Source organism: Carassius carassius, chromosome 28, assembly GCF_963082965.1.
Source record: "Carassius carassius chromosome 28, fCarCar2.1, whole genome shotgun sequence".
NCBI lineage: Eukaryota > Metazoa > Chordata > Actinopteri > Cypriniformes > Cyprinidae > Carassius > Carassius carassius.
In genome coordinates this window covers 12,283,771-12,306,244 of record NC_081782.1, presented here as the reverse complement: position 1 = coordinate 12,306,244, position 22,474 = coordinate 12,283,771, and the positions used below count along the sequence as shown (strand labels likewise).

At 37.2% G+C, this 22,474-nt stretch overlaps 1 protein-coding gene across 1 annotated transcript; it reads right to left on the bottom strand.

Moving 5' to 3' along the window:
• Nucleotides 1-607: 607 nt before the first annotated feature.
• On the bottom strand, nt 608-21,827 carry mnta (MAX network transcriptional repressor a). The gene is made up of 6 exons (XM_059514340.1): nt 21,542-21,827; nt 15,293-15,857; nt 15,100-15,141; nt 14,391-14,502; nt 3,749-3,941; nt 608-3,115 (listed from the first exon to the last, which is right to left on the bottom strand). The coding sequence occupies exons 1-6, from the start codon at nt 21,612-21,614 to the stop codon at nt 2,400-2,402; spliced, it is 1,701 nt and encodes a 566-aa protein (XP_059370323.1). The 5' UTR covers nt 21,615-21,827; the 3' UTR covers nt 608-2,399.
• Between the last annotated feature and the right edge of the window lie 647 nt (nt 21,828-22,474).

Below are 22,474 nucleotides of genomic sequence, written 5' to 3'. Positions count from 1 at the left end.
GCAGCCCCACATTTACAGGCTATATACAACTTGAACTTTCTCCATAGGGAAAACACTCTATATATAAGCATATTATATATATATATATATATATATATATATATATATATATATCATATCATATCATATCATAGTGTGAAATGAGGTCTGAAAAGTTGCCCCAACATATATATACATAACTGTACATGGTCCCAGAAACTGAAAAAAAATATATTTTTAAATGTTAGCACTGAAACAAGAATCATCCATCTACATGCGAAAACAGCCACATCAATTAGTCCAAGAATGTATACATCCAAGTGTGAATACACAAAACTAAAACCAGACAACTAAAATAAAAAAGTTCAATGCGTTTTCTCTCACACGCTTACAGAAGCAAAACAAATGCAGGGACTCTTGCGCAACATAATGCTAGTGTGATTGGTAAACCTGGCTTACTCTTACTGGGACAACCGACAGGGATCACAGTGTTAGTTTTAAACAGATCTCTTTATACATACAGACTGTGCTCTACCTGCAGAACTGTGTAGCGTCAGTGTGGCTCAATACAGGCATCTTCCCATCCAGGAATCCTTCACCATCTCTCAGACTCTTTACAACTCTCCTGAAGCCTAAAATATGTTTATTTAAGAAACACGAGGTGACATTGATCCACCTTTCACTTGCAACATTATTATTCACTAAAACATTAAAAGCCTCTGAGAAATGCATTCACTACACAAACACACAAATGCATTTAACTTTAACACTTTAATGCTACATGACTAAATAACCATGCAGTTATTTCCTGCACATATAATTTCCAACATTTATCACCAGTGGCAAGATGAAGGCATTGAATGTGTTGGAATACATTCGCAATGACATCCAGAACAATGTTTGCGCTGTTGCAAACTAATGGCTATTTAATATGGTTCATACACCACTGAGCTGGATTGAAGTACTGTAGGTGGCTTTGTTAGTGAATAACTTAAAGAGTGCAGGTGCAGCAAAAGAACAATAGGGGGCGTCTGTGCAGCATTGAACAGGACTCCAGATTGACAACGTTAAAGGCACTCCTGTCAGATTCCCATGACTCACGTGACTCAATAATTGTGTCTATGCCAGCTAGAGCACTACAGACAAATCATGTAAACTCCGTAAAAAGACATTTTCTAATAGAAACAGCTCACATATGCTCCTGCTGTCATGGTGTCAACTTCATGATTGACTATTTTATGCTGCAAAAATTATTTTCTTAGTATTTGTCTTGATTTCCAGTAAAACCCTCACTTTTTTAAATCAATATATTTATACAATAGCAAAACAAAATGGCTTGATACATTAAGTTTTGTTTTCAAGTTCAATGAGTTTATGCTTATGCGAGGCAAGAAAGAAGCTTTATTGGAAGGGAAACAAGATTTTACTTTTTTCTTGTTTAAAGCATAAGCACACTTAATTTTGGTACATTTAATATTTTAATTAATTTTCCTTCTCAAGTAAATCGATCTTGCTTTAAGAATTTATAAATATTTGAAATTAAACTTAAAAAATATTAAGAAAATCATTTCTCCAGTGTAATGATGATGCTACATCTTGCATCAACTATAGTGGTAAAATATGACACCAAACTGACCAGGTAAATTGATTTTAAAGCAACAGTTCACAAAAAAAAAAAATTATTCATTATTCACTCATCAAGTCGTTCCAGACGGCTACAATTTTCTTTATCCCGTAGAACACAAAAAGAAGCTATTTTGAAGTTCTTTCTTTTCTTTTTTTCAGACAATGAAAGTCACCAGGGTCTGTGTGGTTTTGAACCCCACTGACTTTTATTGTACTGACAAAAACGGTTCATGTTCGTGTTCTGCAGGAAAAGGAAAGTCATGCAGGTTTGAACGACAAACTCTCTCTTTAAGAACTGCAGGGACTTCAAGAACTGGTTCAGGATTCGACACAGTACATGAAACCTGGTCTAGCGGGAGCTGAGAAGAGCATTCCCATGAGGTGTGCTGTTATATGAGGAGTTAGTGTGAGGTATTATGGGGGCTGCCTTTTCATTTAGTCATTTAAACTAGTAGTCACACATATCAGGCTGGCTGAGAGTCAATCTAGGCTGGGATCGCACCACAGTTTCATCATAACACACTCCACTACAGCCTAAAACACATTGAGCAGCACACAAGCACTTTAGACTTTGCCTTTGCCCACACATAAAGATAAAACATCTCTTTTTGTCTTTTATTATATATCATTATATAGTAGACATTCAATAAATTTCTTTACGTGTGTATATATACTTTCTTTTCATTTGGAATGTACTGAGTCCTTTAGCTTTATAATTCGTTTGAACGCAGTGCTGCATGTGGCGGCAGTCTATAAGGGTCTATACTCTATCTGGGTGTCCGTTTGTCAGCGCTTCAGGCCAGCTTTAGCGTGCTGACTGGAAAGGAGGGCATGGTCACCATTGTGACGGGGTTGAGGACAGTCTGGCCCACCAGTTGAGGGTGATGGGTAACCATCTGAGCACCCACCGGCGTTGGCTTGGCTTGCGCGTTGGTCACTGAAGTGCCGTTCATCTGGCTGTGAGAGAGCGTTTGCGCGATGTGGCTCATGACCGCTGGCTGTGTGACTGTGACAGGCTGTGGGTAGATTGCCGGAAGATGGGTGACAGTGATGTGGCTAATGGGTTGAGGTCCTGGGGCCAGCTGCACCGAGCTCGAGGAGGAAGGAGCGATGTGGGTCACATGCTTGGAGCCCGGCTGGATCACGCGGTTGACCGCTTGGATGACGGAGGCATGTGACGCCGATCCCGCGTGGGCGATGACGGAAGGCTGCAGGCCGGCCGCAGTCACTATGTGGGTCTGGGCTGGAGGTAGTGTGTGTGGGGTCACCACCTGGGCGGCAGGAGCGGATGCTGGGGTTGTGATTGGAGCGGAGGCAGCGATGGGGGAGAGCTGAGCTGAGGGAATGGGGGGTAAAGTCTTCAATGGATTGTGAGGGATGTGGATGTGCTGTGTTATGAGGGATGACACAGGATGGGACTTCTTTAAATCTGGCTGAAGCGCAGCAGGCACTTTGGATAAGGCGATGGGCGTCTCGTCTTCAATATCTTCATCAATGTTCTCTTCACCTTCTGTTGTGACAACAACAAAAAAATGGTCAGAAACTATTAATGGATTAAGTTAAAAACCATCGGTGGCTCTGTGTAAAAGTTTGGGTTGGGTAGGATTTTTTTTAATGCTAATGTAAAGTGTATTATGATCACCAAGGCTGCATCTGCTTAAAAATACAGCAAAAAAATACAGTGGAATATTATTATTTTCTTTCTTTTTTTTCCTTTTTCTTTCATTTATTACTTTTAAATAATATACTGATTTGTTGCTTAAGAAACATTTCTTATAATACAAATTAAATAAATAAAATATAATATAATATAATAATCACGTGGAAACCATGATACATATAAAATGCTTTGTGGTTCATTTCATTTCGAAATGGAAATCTTTTGTAACATAAATGCCTTTACTGAATAGTATTCATTTCTTTATTAAAATAAAAAAATCTTACCGACCCTAAACTTTTGAATGGTATGGTTCATGCAATTAAAAATTGGACCAATCAATCCCTACTGACTCTCTTTTAAATTTTTACCAAATTTAAACTTAGAAAATCTCAGGACAAAAATGTATCAAGTGATTTCAAGGACTTTTTAAGCTCTGTCAAAAAGCATGCTGTCAGTTAGTACGAGGTCTTCTGCAGGACTAACCTGAGGCAGTGGAGGTAGAGGCCTGGTCATCATCTGGCTGGACAGTCTGTCGAAGAACACGGTCAATCTCAATCACGTCCAACTGCTGACTCAGCTCGTTCTTGAGCTCGGCCAGTCTCTGCTGCAAGGCGATCTTCTCCCGTGCCAAACGCTCCATCTCATGCTCATAGTCCTTCTCCTTCCTTTTCAGAGTCTATGTGGAGAAACAGAGAAATAAATAAGTGAGCATTTTCCACATGCACCAAGAGCTGGCAGGGTGCACTTAAAGTCTATAGTCTGCAAAAAGACACAGCTGCAACAATGAAATGTCATTTTGCAGTGAAGCAGAAAAGAAATATACAAGACTAGTATTCACATGCACTTAGACGTGTTTGGCTTTTTCATTAATAACCCATCGATGATTAAAAAAAGTCCAGCTAAAGCAAAACAAAGAACCCAAGAAACCTGTAAGAGACATAAACAGCTGGATGAGAAAGAACTGAAAATAGAGGAAGATATTTTATACCATAGATAAACATATTCAGTAACTAGTCCATAAAAAATTACTTGTATAATAAAAAATTTGATATGATATTATAGATATGGGTATATTGGGTAAAAAGAGGCATACTATCAATACAAGATAAATAACTTAAGATTTTTTTTTATCCAATATATGTATTTATATTTATCATCTATATCTTGCTTTATATATAAAATAATCATCATAATGTAATTTTAGACTTTATATGTCAGTACATACATGTTAGTCAATTATATCCTTCTAACAACTATTTATAAAATAACTGGTCATCATGTTAGGGTTTATTTCTGTGATGATGATCAAAAATATCTTGACAGAGCACTGTCAAGGCTGCTTGTATTAATGCAATTTCTTATGAAAGGAAGACATCTGGGAATTTAGACGTGCAAGTAAAAAAATGTCACATCATGCTTCTCTTTAAGTGTGTTTGTAATCATCAATAGGCGTAGATGTCAGTTTCTGCTTCTTCCTAGATGCCCCGGCCCACGCACACCTCCCCCACGGTCTGTTTTTACCCTGCTAATGCCACACTCTCTTACTCACACAAACGCGTGGAGTACCCAAGGCATCACAGCACCTCCCACTTCTGGGAAAGCATTCAGTTGCTGTGCATGAGTGCACACACTGAGAAACCAGTGGGAGGAGCCCATGACACACGGGCTCGGCCAATCACAAGTGGACATCTGGGTAGTGTGAGTGTGCTAAATAAGATTGCATCTCTACCTACCCACAAAAACACACAGATACTGATCCAACTTCACAAGCATGAGGTAAACTGTAGAACAGAGAAACACGAAACTCCACACACACACACACACACAGATAGAAACAGAAGGGAGGGACAGCGGGCGAGACACGGCACACACTGGGCTGGGCAGAAGCGTCCCAGTTTCCCTGCACTGTCAGCAGACGCATGAGAAACAAACAGGCAATGAGGACACAACAGCAGCTAAGGCCCTTAAGAGGATGGATAGAGAGAGATTAAAGGGTCTGTGCACAAAACTAAAAACCATGATGCTCAGCAATATATCTGACAGGGGAATAGAAACTTTATAGTGGTAGTAGTAATAATAATAATAATAATATTATATATTTGTACATTAAAATTTTTAATATAAAAAAATAAATACACCATGTGTTTATACAATATGTACAATTTTCACAAAATAATGTGTCTGTCTGTGTATGTACACACTTTTTTAAAATATATAATACAGGATGTAATAATCACAAAAATACATTTAAAAATAAATGTTACATATTTTATTATAGATTACATATTGTATAAAACAACAACAATAATAATAATAATAATTCATGTTATCAGTAATATGTCTGGCAGGAAACAAAAAACTTTTACAATAACATTTTATTTATAAATATAAAAAATATATTGTTAACATTTTACAATTATTATTAATTAAAATATTTTTACAAATACATGCACAATATTTTGGAAAATACTTATATGTTTATATATGAAATATTAATAATTAATATTAATAATAATAAATAAGAAAAAAATTATAGATTATAAAAAAAAAATTATTACAATTATACACATTTTAATAATATCAACAATAATAACATATTATAAATAAATACAATATATCTAAATGACAAGCCTGAAGTCTGAAAGCTGAGGTTTAAAAATAAATCAGTGATGATGCAGATTAATCACTTAATTAAGTCACTGGAAAAGTCATAATTTATTTAAATGTCCATTTATTTAAATCAAAAAATCAAAAATCACTGCATATAAAATATATTTAAAGAAACCCACTACTGACACACTAACCCTCAAACAATGAGCAATGACAATGGATGCATGTATCACACAGCACCACGTGCGTTGGACAAGCACAGCCCTAAAGAAATAACAACAGCGTGGAAAAAAGATCCAGGCCAGTCATGTGATGTGTGTACAGGTGTGTGTAGATCGCAGGACAGAAGATAAAGGAGGACTCGGGGTCAGTCAGGTCTCTGCTTCTGCTGTGCTCTTGTGAATAATTACAGGACACTGGGCCTATCAATATACGCCACTTCCTTCCAAAGCAAAGAGCGGCCTTTCGCCTCTCAGAGGTGTCAGCATCTTTGTCTCAGCAAATCAGACGGTGGAGTAATCGAGCGTTGTCAAGGCAACAGCTGAAAACCGTCACAGTTGCTGTGGTAACAGGTACGGCGAGCGGGCAGCAGACTGTGACGGTGTGAGCATGTGTGGTCTGCTCTGGTTTGATTGAGCAGCTCTCAGCAGGTCTGGTGTGCTCTAACAGAATGAATCAGAGCAGGTAGCAGCATACAATCTTTAGAAAAACGTGTGACCTCAGTTGATCCTTTACTTAGTCCTGCCTTTATTTTAGTCTTAACATTACAGACCAAAGCCATCTGATGTTTTCTTACTCAAATATTTGCTCTTTTTTTAATATACAGTATACTCTACCTATTGTTCAAAGTTTAGGGTTTGTACGATTTCTTGAATGTATTATAAGAAGTCTCTTATGCTCACATGCTGCATTTATTTGATCAAAAATACAGTAAAACATTAATATTATTTCAATTTAATATAACTGTTTGCTATTGTGGTATATTTTAAAATGTAATGTATTCCTGTGATGATAAGAGCTGAATTTTCAGCATCATTTCTCCTGTCTTCAGTGTCACACGATCATTCAGAAATCATTCTGATGATGATTGGTGCCCAAGAAATATTTCTTATTATTATGATCAATGTTGAAAACAGATGTGTTGATAAATTTTATATTATAATAGTTGAATATATTACAGAAACAGTGGTACATTTCTTAAATTAAATAAAATTAAATATAAATAACACAATATAATTATATAAAGTTCAAAATAACATAATTTAATTTAAACTAAAAAAAAAAAAAAAAAAATTACATTATATATTTAGAGTGCTGTCAAAAGATGAATCACATCCAAAATAAAGGTTTTTGTTTACGCAATAAATGTATGTGTACTGTGTTTATTAGGTATATATTAAGTATATATTTAGAAAATTTTCATGTATATACATTTATATTATTTTATTCTATATAAATATATTTAACATATAAACATAACATTTTCTTAAGCATTCATGCATGTGTTTGTATTTATATATACATAAATACACACAGTATACGCACATATTTAAACAAAAACTTATTTTGGATGTGATTAATCGTTTGACAGCACTATTTTTTTTTCTTAAATATATACATGTATGTGTGTGTAATTATATATACATACAATAAAATTTACATAGTACACACATATATTATGTACAGAAAAACTTTTATTTTGGATGCAATTAATCGCAATTAATCAGCACTTATATACAAAACCCGAAGTCATATTTGCATTCAGAAATGCATGAAATTTAATTTTCTGGAAAATATGGGCAAGCATTGTCCCCAGGTCACTATAATAACAGTGTATTAATACAGGATTACTGTCTTTTCTCCCTCCCAAATATTTGCTGAATAATTTAACAATGTCTTTAAACAAAACCAGTAGATAACATAATCCGTCATAATCCATCATTCCAGCCGACCATTTTTACCATCTTGTGAGCACATTTTAAAGATAACCAAGCAGTTTGTTTCTATTGGATGTTCTGCAAAACTCAGCAGAGTAAGTAACACTAACCAAACAGGGTGGAGCTAATCAATAGGGCTGCTCCGATCACTATCGGCCGATCATTAATGCGCATCTCGTCAGTAAAGCCGGTTCTCTAATCAGCTGTAAATTCCATCAGGAGCGTGATTTCACATAGAGCAGCTGTTACTACACAGAGCCGTTGTTAACTGAGAAGATGCGCAAATCCACGTTTATTTTCAGCGTTTATTTGCGCATCTTCTCAGTTAACAACGGATCTGTGTAGTAACAGCTGCTCTATGTGAAATCACGCTCCTGATGGAATTTACCGCTGATTAGAAAACCGGCTTTACTGACGAGATGCGCATTAACGATCGGCCGATCGTGATCGGAGCAGCCCTACTAATCAAAGAGTCAATTACAAACAAACCTCCAGTTGAAAGAAAAATTCTAGATGCTGATTGGTTGAATACAGCATTCCAGTTGTGCCTGACACACATGATCTAGTAACAGCTATGATGCGAAACACTTATCAAGTTAACAGCCAAAGATAATAGCAATACCAGACCACATTTCTACCACCACACAAATCTAAACCTGAATCTCAGTGCGAGTGTTTCCTGACATTACATCCGCACCCCATATAAACTACAGTTACACAAGAGCCGTCCCTGGTCTTTTTTACAAGCGTGCCCTCCTTCCTCCATTCCTTGCTGGCGGTCTCCACCAGGCCCTCATTGACCCCCACCTCCCACCACTGATGAGGCACGCTGACAGCTCTCTGGTCTGTGTGCTGAATCAGGCACAGCTCCAGCCCACAGCTGTGCATGCCTGCCTCTATTAGTCACACACACACACACACACACACACACACACACACAGGACGGCCTGCTCCACAAACAGCCAAACCCACTGAACTCCTGATCCGCGGACTGGGGCCCCTTCACTCCCTCCCTACAGCTTCAGCTCAGAACGGCTAAACCATCAGTGTTATTTTGGTATTTTATTGTTAACATAAATATATTAAATTCGTTTTTGCATTAAGCTTTAGCTTTCAGTTTAACATTTCTTTCAGAAAAAATTGAAACTAGATTACGTTTTTTATTTTAGTTCAGTTTATTTCAAGTAATCAAAATGGTTTTGACAGCAGCTCTCAAACTCAGGGCCGATTTGAGGGATGAACTGATAGTGGCTTTAATTAGCTTTTGCAGTGTGTTTCTCACAAGCCAAGCGCATGACCTCCCCCTCCCCCATCGGTTTGCTATCATCATTTACTCACTGAAGCCCCGCCCCCTGACTGCACACATGCGAACGTGTCGTCATGTATATCTATATACAAGTGTGCATGCTTATGTTTGGTAACTTGGTCAGTTCAAGCACAGATATAAATCTCACTTGGTCTCTGGTTTTGTTGTGACGCTAAAGAGGAAGTCTTGTAGTGTGGTGTACATTTGTTGAGGGACGAAGATAGATCAAGCAACATTATTTCCTTTGACACTTGTTGTGAAAAAAAAAGTTTGGGTTTAAATAAATTACACAAGGCTGTCAAATGTCAAATCTACTCAACTTAGAAAGTTGCTAGACTAATGAAAAAAAAAAAGACAAGAAGACTGACCAAATAATTATAGACTTGTTTAGAAATGTATATATAAAAAAATTAGCTGGTCTTTAACAGTGATATATACATTGAGTCAGAATTTGTATTTTATAACTGCAACTGGACGGACAGTTGTTTTGAGAAAGTGCAGCTTTGACTGTTCAAAGGGAATGTCTAGCAAAATGGCAATGAGGATGGATAGACAATAACAGAATTTTCCATTTAAAGCAAATGATCTACAGATGGTGCGACTCATTTGGACAGACCAAAATTAGACATGTAGAAATGTCTGTCAGCCAGGATGAGGCTGACATTTACCAAATGATACTCGTTGAATCAGCTACATAGAAATTGCAGTGGTTTGTACAAGACAAACAGGCCTTTTAGCATGCATAAGGATCATGTGATCTAATCCCACAAGGAAAAACAACTAGTTCCTGTATGGCATGATATAGATGACCCAACTAACCTTACTACAGTGCTGACACGCACTGCTACACAAAGACAGGAAATGAATCAGGTGGATCTCAAAGGATTCATTCTGGTTTTGCTCATCAGTCACAATCCTACTGTGACACCAGTGCAACATTACTTTTTTTTATATGCATTTACTTTATGCAACTACATCAAAACATTGTGTCAATGACAAAAACTGACCTTGCAGATTTCCCAATCCACTACAAACCATCCCCCCAAAAAAATCTCAATACAATTATCTGGATTAAACAATACATCAGTCACTGGAACAGTGCACTGCTAAGCAAAACAGGTCCTGCAAGGTTTCTTAAATAAAAGGCATGCAGCACTTATGTGGGATGTGGCTAAAGCAAGATCGAGCTCGACGAGTGTGTCGTGCTGCGGCAGGAACAACAGCTGGAGGGGGCTGTCACAGGGGGGTGACGTCACGCGGCTCTGTCTAGCCATGTGCTCGCTGCTCATGTCTCCGCGGCAGGGAACATGATGAACGCCAGAGTGGGAGAAGGAGGGAGGGAGAAACAGAGGAGGAGCTCTGACTTACTACACAGAACAGGGAAACTCCTGAGACTCGTAGGATAACATTTAAAGCAGCAGTCACCGTAATCCACAGTTTACAATGTGTAAAGTATTATGAGGCCAGTTTTGCATGAAAAATGAATACAAATGTGCAGTTTAATAGCACTTTTGTGCATTCCAAATCAACATTTGTAAGTAATATGAAGCGCGAGTCAAAACCGCAGGGACTGTAGTGTGACTAGTTCCTCAAGATTTTCCACAAATTTTTCTGAATATTCAGAGAAATTAAAGAAATGGCTTTTATACTTTCCGCAGAGTAACAGTATGTTAGTGTGGTTTTTAGTATTAGTATTAACATGTAACAGTGTGTATTTAGTATTATATCTATACTATTTTAGAAATTCTTGAATTATTTGAATTGAGCTTTTTTTTTTAAATCATCATTTTAATACTGTTTTTAACTAATTTAATAGCTACGCTTTACAACAAGTTTTCATTTATTGACATTAGTTAACTACATTATTTAAAATGAATTAACCATGAAAAATACTTCTAAAACATTTACAAATCTATTGTTTGTTAATGCACTCTCATCGTATTCTTTTCTGTTTTTGACAACAGTAACAACACAGGTATATTATTATAATCATTGTCGCTTAATGAATCACTAATCAGTTACTTCACTTTGGAAGTCAAAAAGCAGATTTGGCATGACGTCACAGGAATATGTGAATCAGGTGCCATGAAGATAAAATGAAGAGTAATCTCTTCGAACAATCCTCTTATTCAGTTCTGGGAGGAGCTGATTGGTCAGTGAGGGGAGAGTGGGAGGGGCCATGGACCGGAGTGCATGCAGAGGCAGACCCGTGGAGGGGAGGCGCGCGTGCCATGGCCCAGCGGACGGCCTGAACACACGCTGTGCCACACAAAACACAGCACTAATCATTAAGAGAGAAGCCACGTGACCTGCAGGAACAGGCAAACACTAATCTTTTAGCAGGAACACAACAAAACAGAAAGTTAGAGGGAGAGGTACTGGCTGGGAAACAGCTCAAATCACTGACTGACTGGCTTTTATGTGAACATTCAATAATGAGCTTCCTTCAAGAAAAACATTCAAAGACAGTAATTATTTATTGTCATTAATAATAATACATCTGGAGTGACTAACTAAAACTAGCCATGCTACCAACTTAACTTATCTTACTAGTTGAGGCACTATTATAAACTTGCTAGATTTCTGTTTTTGTCACATTGTAACAGTGAGCTATAAAAGCAATCGAAACACACTCCTAGTGTCCTCTTAAATGCAGGGAAGTCTTAATTTTAAAGGGGTCCTATGATGCGATTTCAAGTTTTTATTTCTCTTTGGAGTGTTACAAGCTCTTGGTGCATAAAAAGATCTGTAAAGTTGCAAACACTAAAGTCTCAAATCCAAAGAGATATTCTTTATCAAAGTTAAGAGTCAACCACACCCTCCTAAAATGCCTTGTTCAAACACGCCCCCACATGTCTATGTCACTGTGTGGGAAGATTTGCATAAAACTGCCCAAATGCTCACGCAAAGAAATAATACGTAACTTTTATTCTCGCTGTTGCAGCCGGCGCTATGTAGTGGAGACAGTGTGTGGTTCGTTGATAAAGTGAAACTACTTTGTTTGGTCTTTTAAAAGAGGACAACAAGAAATCTGTGTTTAAATAGCATTTACAACACTGTTCTGTATTTTATAGAGGATGAAGACTGTTTTCTGAACCAGTAGCCTACAATAAGTCTGTGGCACAAAGGCTGTTCTATAAAGTGATAAAGTGAGGCAGTTCCAACTTTGCAAGGACAGTCTGGTGCTTCTGGCTCAGCCTTTAGGTACATTTTAAGTACATTACATTAGAGCAGTGTAGATTAATACTTATTGTTTGCCGTTTCTCCAATCACAAATGCAGACATGATTTTATGATAATGCGGTACGATACGCAAAGCAACGCAATGCATAATAAGACAGTACAAGTCATTATAATCAGTAATTATGTCCCCACTGGATGCAACAATTGCCTCGTTTGTAATGGGTTTTATTAGTTTTGTCTAGTGTTATTATTAGTGTCCAGTTTTTGTCTAGTTTTAGTGTCTATTTAGTGATGTCCGGATCGCGAACAAATCGTTCTATTTAACCCGATCTTCTTAGTGAACCGGTCGAACCAGTTCACCAAATTGAACTGAATCGTTTGAAATGGTTCACGTCTCCAGTACGCACTAATTCACAAATTGCTGAAGTTATTAGGTTTATAAATGTGCCTTACACTCCCTCTGCTGTGAAATAAACCAATATCCCGAGTTATTCAGTTACACCTAACAGTACATTGACTGAACTGCTAAAAGAGAACTGATGATGGGATGTGCACGAGCAGAGCAGCTGGACTGAGTCTTGTTGTGCCAGGAGACGGCATCCGCAGTATGTTAAGGGGTGTAACATTTCCGTCACATGCTTTCAATCACAAAGCACTGGATAGCAAGCCAATCAGAGCACATCTCACTTCTTCAGAAGCTTTGAGCTTTGTAAAAATCTACACATTTCAGAAAGGCGGGGCATAGAGGAGAAACAATAACGTACATCATATGGAAAATAATGTGTTTTTTGAAATTTAATGTTTCATAAACACATTGCATTACACCAAATAATATTATTATCTTTAGCAATGTCATATGAGCCCTTTAATAAATGTAAATGACAGTAAATGGACTGTAAATGTAAACAAACTAGTTCAAAAAATAATTAGTAATTCATTAAACTCCTTTAAAAATAGTATTACTATTAAATTACGAATTAAGTTATTTAAATGTATTAGTTTTGTTGAATAAGTTCCTTCTGAGAGCAAGTGTAAACAAAATGGTTAAAAAAGATTTGTATCATTCCAACTCCTGCAAAACATTTAAATTTAAAATTAGGCGTTTATTAATTTTCTGTAAATTAATTAGTTAATTATTATTATTACTGAGCAGAAATGTATTAGCACTTTAAGTAGTGCTTCAATTATGTTATTCTAATTGACAACCGATAGTTTTTTCTGTGCTAGACAAAATATTGCTCAGGTTGACTATTTAAATGACTATACAGTTAAATAAATGTATTTTAGTTATACATTTAAAAATAAATGTATATTGATACTGACTTCACAGTACCAATAACAAAAATCTTAAAACAAAAGATTTTCTAAAAACAACAGATCCTCAAATTCAATACAAATTCATCCTTAAAAGGCTTCAACCTCCCAGTGTACAGATCACATTCTGGAAAAATCATGGCAAACGGCTGGTTGTTTTCAACAGGCCATGTGCTTTAAATAAATACACCTTAAGCCTGGTTGAGCAACAGGCAGCAGAGAGCGGGAAAGAGTGATAATGGGTGGGCTGGGTTCGTATGTCAAATTCACCAATGGCAAGCAGCTTAAGCGGGGGTGTGGTGGTGGGGGGGTGGGTGACGGCTTTGCGGATAAAGTGACACGAGTTCGGTTTCCACACTGCCCTAGTTTCCTGCACGTTGTCTTGTGCCTCGGCTAAATCAAATCCTTTCATTTGATTGGATTTCTATTTCTTCTCCTAAAGGGCCTTGCTGTAGGTGTGTGCAAGTGTGAATGAGGCACTGGTTTAATCAGATGAATAGAAGGTGTTCTGCTCACACTGCAGGAGAGCAACTATCCATTTTCCCTCTTCAAATAAACTCGATCAGAGATCTTTAATCTCACGGCTTTAGATCAATCAAAACAGATGAAAGAACTGTAACTAACAAACTGAAGACTGCATCATAGTGTGGTTTCCCTCCTGCTCTTATATTGTTTACGTGTGTAAACTCACTTCTAGTCAAAGTCTGATGACAGGAGTCGAGACACAGATGGACAGCAGACAGTGAACATGTCAATGAAGATTTATCAGCGCTTACCTGAATGAATCTCAAAGCACTTCTCAGAACACTCAGATTGGAGGTCTTCTTTTCATCAACATTAGGGATGTTCTTCTTCAGGGTCTCAAAACACTCCTTTAAGTGAGCACGTCTGAGAAAAGGAGATCATTTATAATTACAGAAAAGTTATACTGGAAGTTAAATTGATCAAAAGTAATATTAAAAGGCATTAATACCGTTGTTCTACAAAAGATTTCAAATTCACTTAAATGCTAATCTTTTAGATTCCTTAAATAATTTTTAACGAATCCTTAGTAAATGTATCAAGGTTTCCACAAAAATATTAAGCAGCACAACTATTTTCAACATTGATAATAATAAGAAATGCTTCTTTAGCACCAATTCAGCATATTAAAATGATTTGTGTATGGTCATGTGACACTGAAGGCTGCTGAAAATTCAGCTTTGCAATCACAAAGAAAAAAAATTATTTAAAATAAATATATATATTAAATAGAAAACAGATATTTTAATTTGTAATAATAAATCAAAATATTACTGTTATTACTGTATGATGATTGAATTAATTCAGCCTTTGCACGCATAAAAAAAATACTTTTAAAAAATATTTAAAGATCCTACTGACTCTAAACATTTGAACGATGGTGTACATGCATGACCCTGTATGTGTAAAAACACTGGTGAAAGGCACTTAAGTTCAGTAAACCAGCAGCAAAGATGACCTTACCTGTTTTTTTCAAGCTTATTGTGCACTTCTCTCGTTCCTGCCCTGTAAACACAGGTCACATGGTCTTTAATAAGTAGCTCTCAAACAAAATACAAATTTGTAGCCATAAAACCAACAATAAAAGCTTTCACGTGATTCAGTCTTATTCAGTGGTTAACATAGTGATAAATAACAGCTTCACGTCTTGACTCACCCTCCAGGTCTTTTCTTGCCATCCAAGTTACGGTGGTCAACAGGCGAGCTGCCTCTGATCGCAGGGCTGGATTGGGCTGAAGGAGGTCCAGGCTGAGGGAGAAGTGCATGCTGGGAAGCTGTGATGATGGGGCCCGGGTAGGTCTGGAGCTGCTGGGCTGGTTTGGTGCCACTGGATGGAGACAGTGACGTGGGCTCTGCCTTCACCTGAGATGAGATGAGGGGCCGCTGGTGCAGTGCCTGCTGGTTTGGCAGCGAGTGGGCGTCCTTTTTGGGTGGCGTGAGGGGGGCCGCTTCCAGCGGGCTGAGAGCTGTGGTCGGGGGCAGGGGCGGGGGCAGAGCAGGTGGAGTGGAGGACACTACTGAGATGGGGATGACAGTGATGGGCAATGTGGGGGGAGGGGGAGGAGCCTGGGCCATGGCAGGTATGTGGCGATGATCAGGGCCGGACTCCTCCACCCAGGTCACATGGTTCATTTGAATGGACTGAGTGTAAGAGGTAACTTCTGCTCTCCGCTTCTCCGCCTCTTGCTCACGGCGCCGTCTTTCCTGAAGCTCATTCTCTTCTGTCGAAAGAAATTTGAAAAAAAAAAAAAAGTATTATCTAAATTCAGAACCAACTTGATCTTTAATGGCCCATATTGACATTAACATGATAAACATTTATATGTAATGTATCAATATTAAAAGATCAAGAGTTATATACCAGTTATTGTCATGCTATAACCGATAACCAATGAATGAATTCTAAAATGATATACTATCTTGTCTAAATAAAATTAAAATCAAACAGTTAAAAATTTAAGGAATTTGTATTTAAATTTAGGTACCAGAACACTAAGCACTGTAAGAAATGGATATTCATTTTAAGGTTTGCTTTTAAGATTACATTTAACAGACTTATAAAATTGTTTTGAAAGATTAGATAAGTGTCGCATGACAAGTAATCTATATAAAAATAGGTGAAAGGAGAATGAAAAATTATGTTCATATCCGATTATATTTTTAATTAGTTTTTATTTTGATATTCTCAGTTTTCATATAATTTAAATATAAGTTTTAACGATTTTGTTATGTCCTTTAGTCATTTTTAATGGCTTTTTTTAAATGTCTATTTATCATTAATTTCTTATAACTTCCGGTTGTAGTAATCATATTAACTCAAGTTTTTTAGGTTTACATTTTATCCATAATATTTTACAATATTTTAATTTGAGCATTTTTTCAATTACCAAAATGTATTTTTATTTTTTATTTTAGTATTAAATTTAATTTAATAACAAAAGTGTCAATATCAAGCTAGTGATACCAGTAAATAAAGAAATACTATAATTATACTATTCTTAATTGTCACTTATTTAATAAAAAAAAAAAAGTCTATACATTTTCAGTCAACCTAACATCCAAAACAGCCATAAACGATAAAAAAAGGATGTCCTATCTGTCTGCAGTCTCTCTTATTGTTATCTAGTAACCAGTTTTGAAGGAAATGTAGAAGACTGAACTATATGTTGGACACTGCAGGTAACCTCTGACCTTAAACATATGACGTGATCTCATCTAAACTGGGGCAAAATATGGAGACAGGGCAGCCACAAATCAATACGGGTGAACAAGCCAGCCTGAGATTATATCTAGCTCAGAGTGAACTCTATTAAAGGAGCTTTTGTGTGGGTACAGATAAATAAGTGTTACTGGTTAAGAGTGGAGGATAGAGATTCCACTGTTAGAGCAGCACGTGGTGTACAGGCTTCAGGCTAAAGTTTCTCTGGCCTAAATGGAAACACGATGCTTGTCCCCCAAATACAACACTCCCTTCTTTAATTAGGGGTGCTCCAAAACACCACACGATGGCCTCCCGAACCTCTATAAAACCTTCAGCATCAATTATACATGCTGCTGCACTCGAGTTAACACCGTTTAAGAAATAGTAGAGACACTGGAGACACGCAAACTGCTTTTTGACTCAGAGAGGAGAACTAGAGCTTCAGCACGCAATGCATTAAAGGACTTCCACTGCTATTCAATAGTAAAGAAATTAAGGAAGCTACATCTATTTTAAGTGAAAGAATTTGTCACAGACTGAATTCAGGCTGAAAAACATTCAATCCCACTTTTTTTTAGTTAAACGTTAACGTTTCTCCTGAGTTTAAATGGTTACTCCACCACAAAATAAAAATGTTGTTATTAATCACTTACCCCCATGTCGTTCCAAAACAGTAAAAGCTTTGTTCGTCTTCAGAACACAATTGAAGATATTTTGAATGAAACCCGGTAGTCTTGTGACTGTCCCATAGACCGGCAAATAAATAACAGTGTCAAGATCCAGGAAAGTATGAAAAACATCGTCAGAATAGTCCATCTGCCATCAGTGGTTCAACCGTAATGTTATGAAGCGACGAGAATACCCTTTGTACACAAAGAAAACAAAAATAATGACTTGATTCAACAATTCCTCGCCACTGTGTCTCTCAAAATCAGCGTAGCGCCATTTTGCCAAATCTGAGCAGTACGCAGGTGGCGTATGCTCTTCTATGTTAGCCGCGCTGCGCTGATGCATTGTTTGCTTTCAAACCAAAGCGTATACACATAAAAAACGTATCCTTGTGGCACAGCTGACACAGAAGAGCATACGCCACCTGCGTACTGCTCAGATTTGCCAAAATGGCGCTACGCTGATCTTGACAGACACAGAGGAGAGGAATTATTGAATCAAGTCATTATTTTTGTTTTCTTCATGTACAAAAAGTATTCTTCGTCGCTTCATAACATTACGGTTGAACCACTGATGGCAGATGGACTATTCTGACGATGTCTTTTATACTTTTTATGACCTTGACACTGTTATTTATTTGACAGTCTAAGGGACAGTCACAAACATACCAGTTTTCATCCATAATATCTTCAATTGTGTTCCGAAGACAAACAAAGCTTTTACGGGAATTAATGGAGTATCCCTTTAATTGTGCAAACCAAGGCAACTAAAAGTAACCCATTCATAGGTTGATTTTCCTGAAAAACACACATACTGTGGCATATTCAACACTACTGTGTTTGTTTGAGCAGCATCTGAATGTAAGAATAAAAAAAAAAAACATAGAATCAATATAAAATGTATATATATACTACAAATTAAAAGTTTGGGGTCAGTACCAAAAATACAGTAAATAACAATAATATTTTTAATTATTATTACAAGTTAAAACAACTGTTTTCTAATTTATTTGTGTTTTGAAATGTAATTTATTCCTGTGATTACAAAGCTGAATTTTCAGCATCATTACTCCAGTCTTCAGTGTCACATGATCTTTCAGAAATCAGTCTAAAATGCCGATTTCCTGCTCAAAAAGCAATTAGTATTATCAATGTTGAATACTTTTGTGGAAACTATAATAATAATAATAAAAAAATCTGGATTCTTTGATGAAAAGAAAAAGGAATATAATTCAAAGGAACAGCATTTATTTGAAGTCTATATCACTTTTAAAATGATAATTGAATGCCTACTTGCTGAATAAAAGTATTAAAAAGTAAATCAAACACTATTTTTTGTTTCGTTTTGTTTAGTGACACTCCACCTTTAGACAACTTAAACCCATTTTATCAACAGTAAAACCGTATAAATCGCATTAACACTGAATTCACCTGATAAACTCTTAGGCTTTGCTCAGCTAAAGTGCATTTAGATATTAGTTCGCTGTTGTGGGGTTGAAGGAGAATTATCCTGATCAGCCGTTTATGGTTAATCCAAGTCAAGTCATTCCAGAAGCTTTTTGTATGTCCCTTACATTACTGCTTTTATTATTCCAACTATTTTAGCACTCACCCAGGCCATGTATCACAACCCGAATTGGCCAAAAGGCTTAAAATGTATTATGAACATAGCACTGAAGAAAGCTCTGCTTCATATCAGACAATTAATAGCAATCAAAATATCAAAAAAATAATCACTGCACAACCTAATGCTACAAGTTTTAAAAGAATCCTCTTAACGCCCAGGGAGGTAAAGAGGTCACCGGTATACGAGGTGCCCTAGATAAACTGAAAAAGACACAGGTGTGTGTGTGTGCGCCTGGCACGTCATGAATCTCATTAGGGTGAAAAGCCAGACAGCATCAAAATCATGTGTGCTCAGAGGATAATGAGACTTTTAAGACAGGCATTCTTATCGTTCGTGTGTGTGTGTGTGTGTGTCAGCGAAGGGGGTGGTGAAAGTGCTCCAAACCAAATCTCAGCCAATCACAGCGCAGCAATCCACCCCTACCAGTCACCACTATGCTATTTGAACAGCGCACGCTTCCTCCTGCTGAAATAAGGTGCATATCTAGTTCCTATGGAACCAAACAAACAATTACCAGAAAACACAAGGAAGCACAATACACACGAACCAGCAGGCCTTTCAAGTAAAATGTGACTGTTCTGTCCCTTTAAAACACTTGATTTCCTGACACTGGAGCTGTGCTAACAGCTGATTAATGATACATTATTGATATATTTTAAGTAAAAGAGAAAAAAAAAACACGTCCCACATTCATAAACGCATATCAAGGTTCCACTTTTCTTTGAATACTTCTAATTGTGCCAGACCAGAGAAGATTAGCTCTCAGGTGGTTTTTTAAGCATAATTTGTCTGGACAACACCTGACTGTCTGAAGCATTTTGGTGTACTTTTTTAACAGCTATAGAGGGCAAAGGTGTAACTGCATACAGGAAATGACTGTCCACCAGCATGCACTGCAATTTACAGCACAGCATTACAAACTGCAAACTGAGTAGAATTACGGTCAGCTGTGGTGAAATACACAGAAGTGAAACTGATCGAGAAGATTTCCATCCCAAGCTTAGGTCGGTTTGTAAAATAATGAGAATACATTGAACAGAAAAAAAAGCAAAAAAAAAAAAGCTAAAAAAGTATACAGTTAGCAAATTCAAAAAGAAAAATATAATATTTCATTTCAGAATACATTTGACTTATATTTTATATCTATAATCATCTAAAAACAAAAATCAACTAATCAATCGTTTGGAAAAGTATACAATTTCAAAAAGCAAAAAAACATTTTTTCATGTCAACTTCATCATGGAAAAAGTATTGTATGACTGTATTTAATAATGAATAGAACTTTAATCTGAATTTTTGTAATTACATATTAAAATAACGCGATAAAACGAATATATGATCAGTTGCTAAACATAATAATGTATTTGTTATGATTTTTTATATTCAAACTGTTAATTCTATTTATCCTCAAAAAGTTGATTATTTGATGTAGACCTAACAAGATCTAAACTGATTGCGTGACCCACATAGTCAACAAGCTTATCATGTAAATTCTTTCCGAGAATGTCACTCTTCCAGTAATGTTTGTCAGGGCACCACGATGATCCAAAACTGCAGGAGCGCGTTATATAACTGCAGTACATTTTGGAAAAGCAAGCAGGGGGTTAATGTCCTACTTTCCCTCTGGTTGTAAACCCCCTCCCTGCACAGAGCAGCGGCTGGCGCGCACATGGAGAGAAGGGGGAGGGCTCGGTCCACGCGGATCTTACATGAGGGCGTGGTTATGACAGACACGTCACCGAGACGCTTGAGAGGCGTGGCTGAGGCGGACACGTCACCGAGGTTTCAGAAAGCGCCAGTAGACGCATGCAGCGCGGGAGATAAAACAATAGTGTGAAATAAATAAACCGTACACTATTACGCTAAAAACACTCTACAAAAATTCAATCAAATATCACATCAATTCACTTCTACAGAAAGGGTGCAAATACGAGGCGCGTAATGTGATCATTGGGTCATTATGTAAAGCACAACTGAACTGGCTCTCGCGCACGTACTTGTTAAGCCACCGCCCTTAAAACCATCAGGTATGTTTTCCTACAGCGACACTGCAATGAAGTATTAAGTCACGAAATATCCTAACAGTCAAAGCAGATAAACTTACAATCTCTGCATTTTAATTCATGACTGTCACTATCCGTAATACACAAATGTACTAGTATCTTATAAAGTAAACGTAAGCATACTATACTGCGGTTTTGCATACACTCATGGTATGTTTGGCGTATTACAACATATTTCATGTCAAGCACTAATGCAACACTGATTCCTGCCATCACGTCGCTTGTGACATCCCGTGTAACAATGGCTCATATTAACCGGCTACTACATAAGAGAACAACACTGATTCATTAAAATGACCTTCTGTCTGTCATAAAGGTGTATGTGCCAATATTTTTATTTTCTTACCACGTGCTTTCTGTTGTTGCAGGGCTTGCAATTCCAAAAACTTCGCCGCCTCTAAAAGCGTCTCGATACTCATCTCTGTTTCTTGTTATGGTCCAAAAACGATTGGAGAAAATGAATAAAAAATGCTAATTAGATAGATTCAAATACTTATGCTCGGGATCCAATCTTCTCGTCTATAAAAAAAAATAAAAAAAATAAAAGGAAAGACGTGACTGGATCCCCCTTGAAGTCACTCTTCCACGCACGTACAGGAGTCACAACAAGATGGCGGGTTATTCAGTCAACATATCAGACCATTGTACAGACAGCTGGGCTCCGCCCCCTGCACCAACGCCCCGCCCACACACGGTGGTCTTTCAAAACACGGAGATGGCCGTGTTTCAATAACCGCGTATATTCGACGAATTACGATAAAAAAAACCACACTGACGTAAGTTCAGTACGTGTAGTACAAGTTTTCTTCGAAGTTGCTTATTAAGACCGAAGCAGAACGCTTAAAATATAAACGTCAGATCCATGTTTTACGCAATACACCTACACAAACCACGCCTTTAGTTGATTAATAAAACATGAGATTAGAGCAGCCAATAGGAACGCGGGACACAAGGCATGGTATCTGCTCACATGGGTGTCTTTCTGCGCCTGTACGCAAACTAAAAACGAAAATGTAACCATGCAAGTCGACCTGTGGTGCTGTTTCTGATTCAGTCAGTCACTATTTAAACAGACAACGAGTATCGAGAAACAGTGCGCAGTATCATCAAAGAGCACTGTCACCACAAACCAAAACACATTTCTCTGACAGATGTAAAATATTTCTGAAAAATAACACACGTGAGTCAGTGTGTTCATATTTATGTTAGACCACACACACTGTTTTACGGCAAAACCGAAATAATTAAGTACGTAAAGTAAAAGTTATATTTAACAATG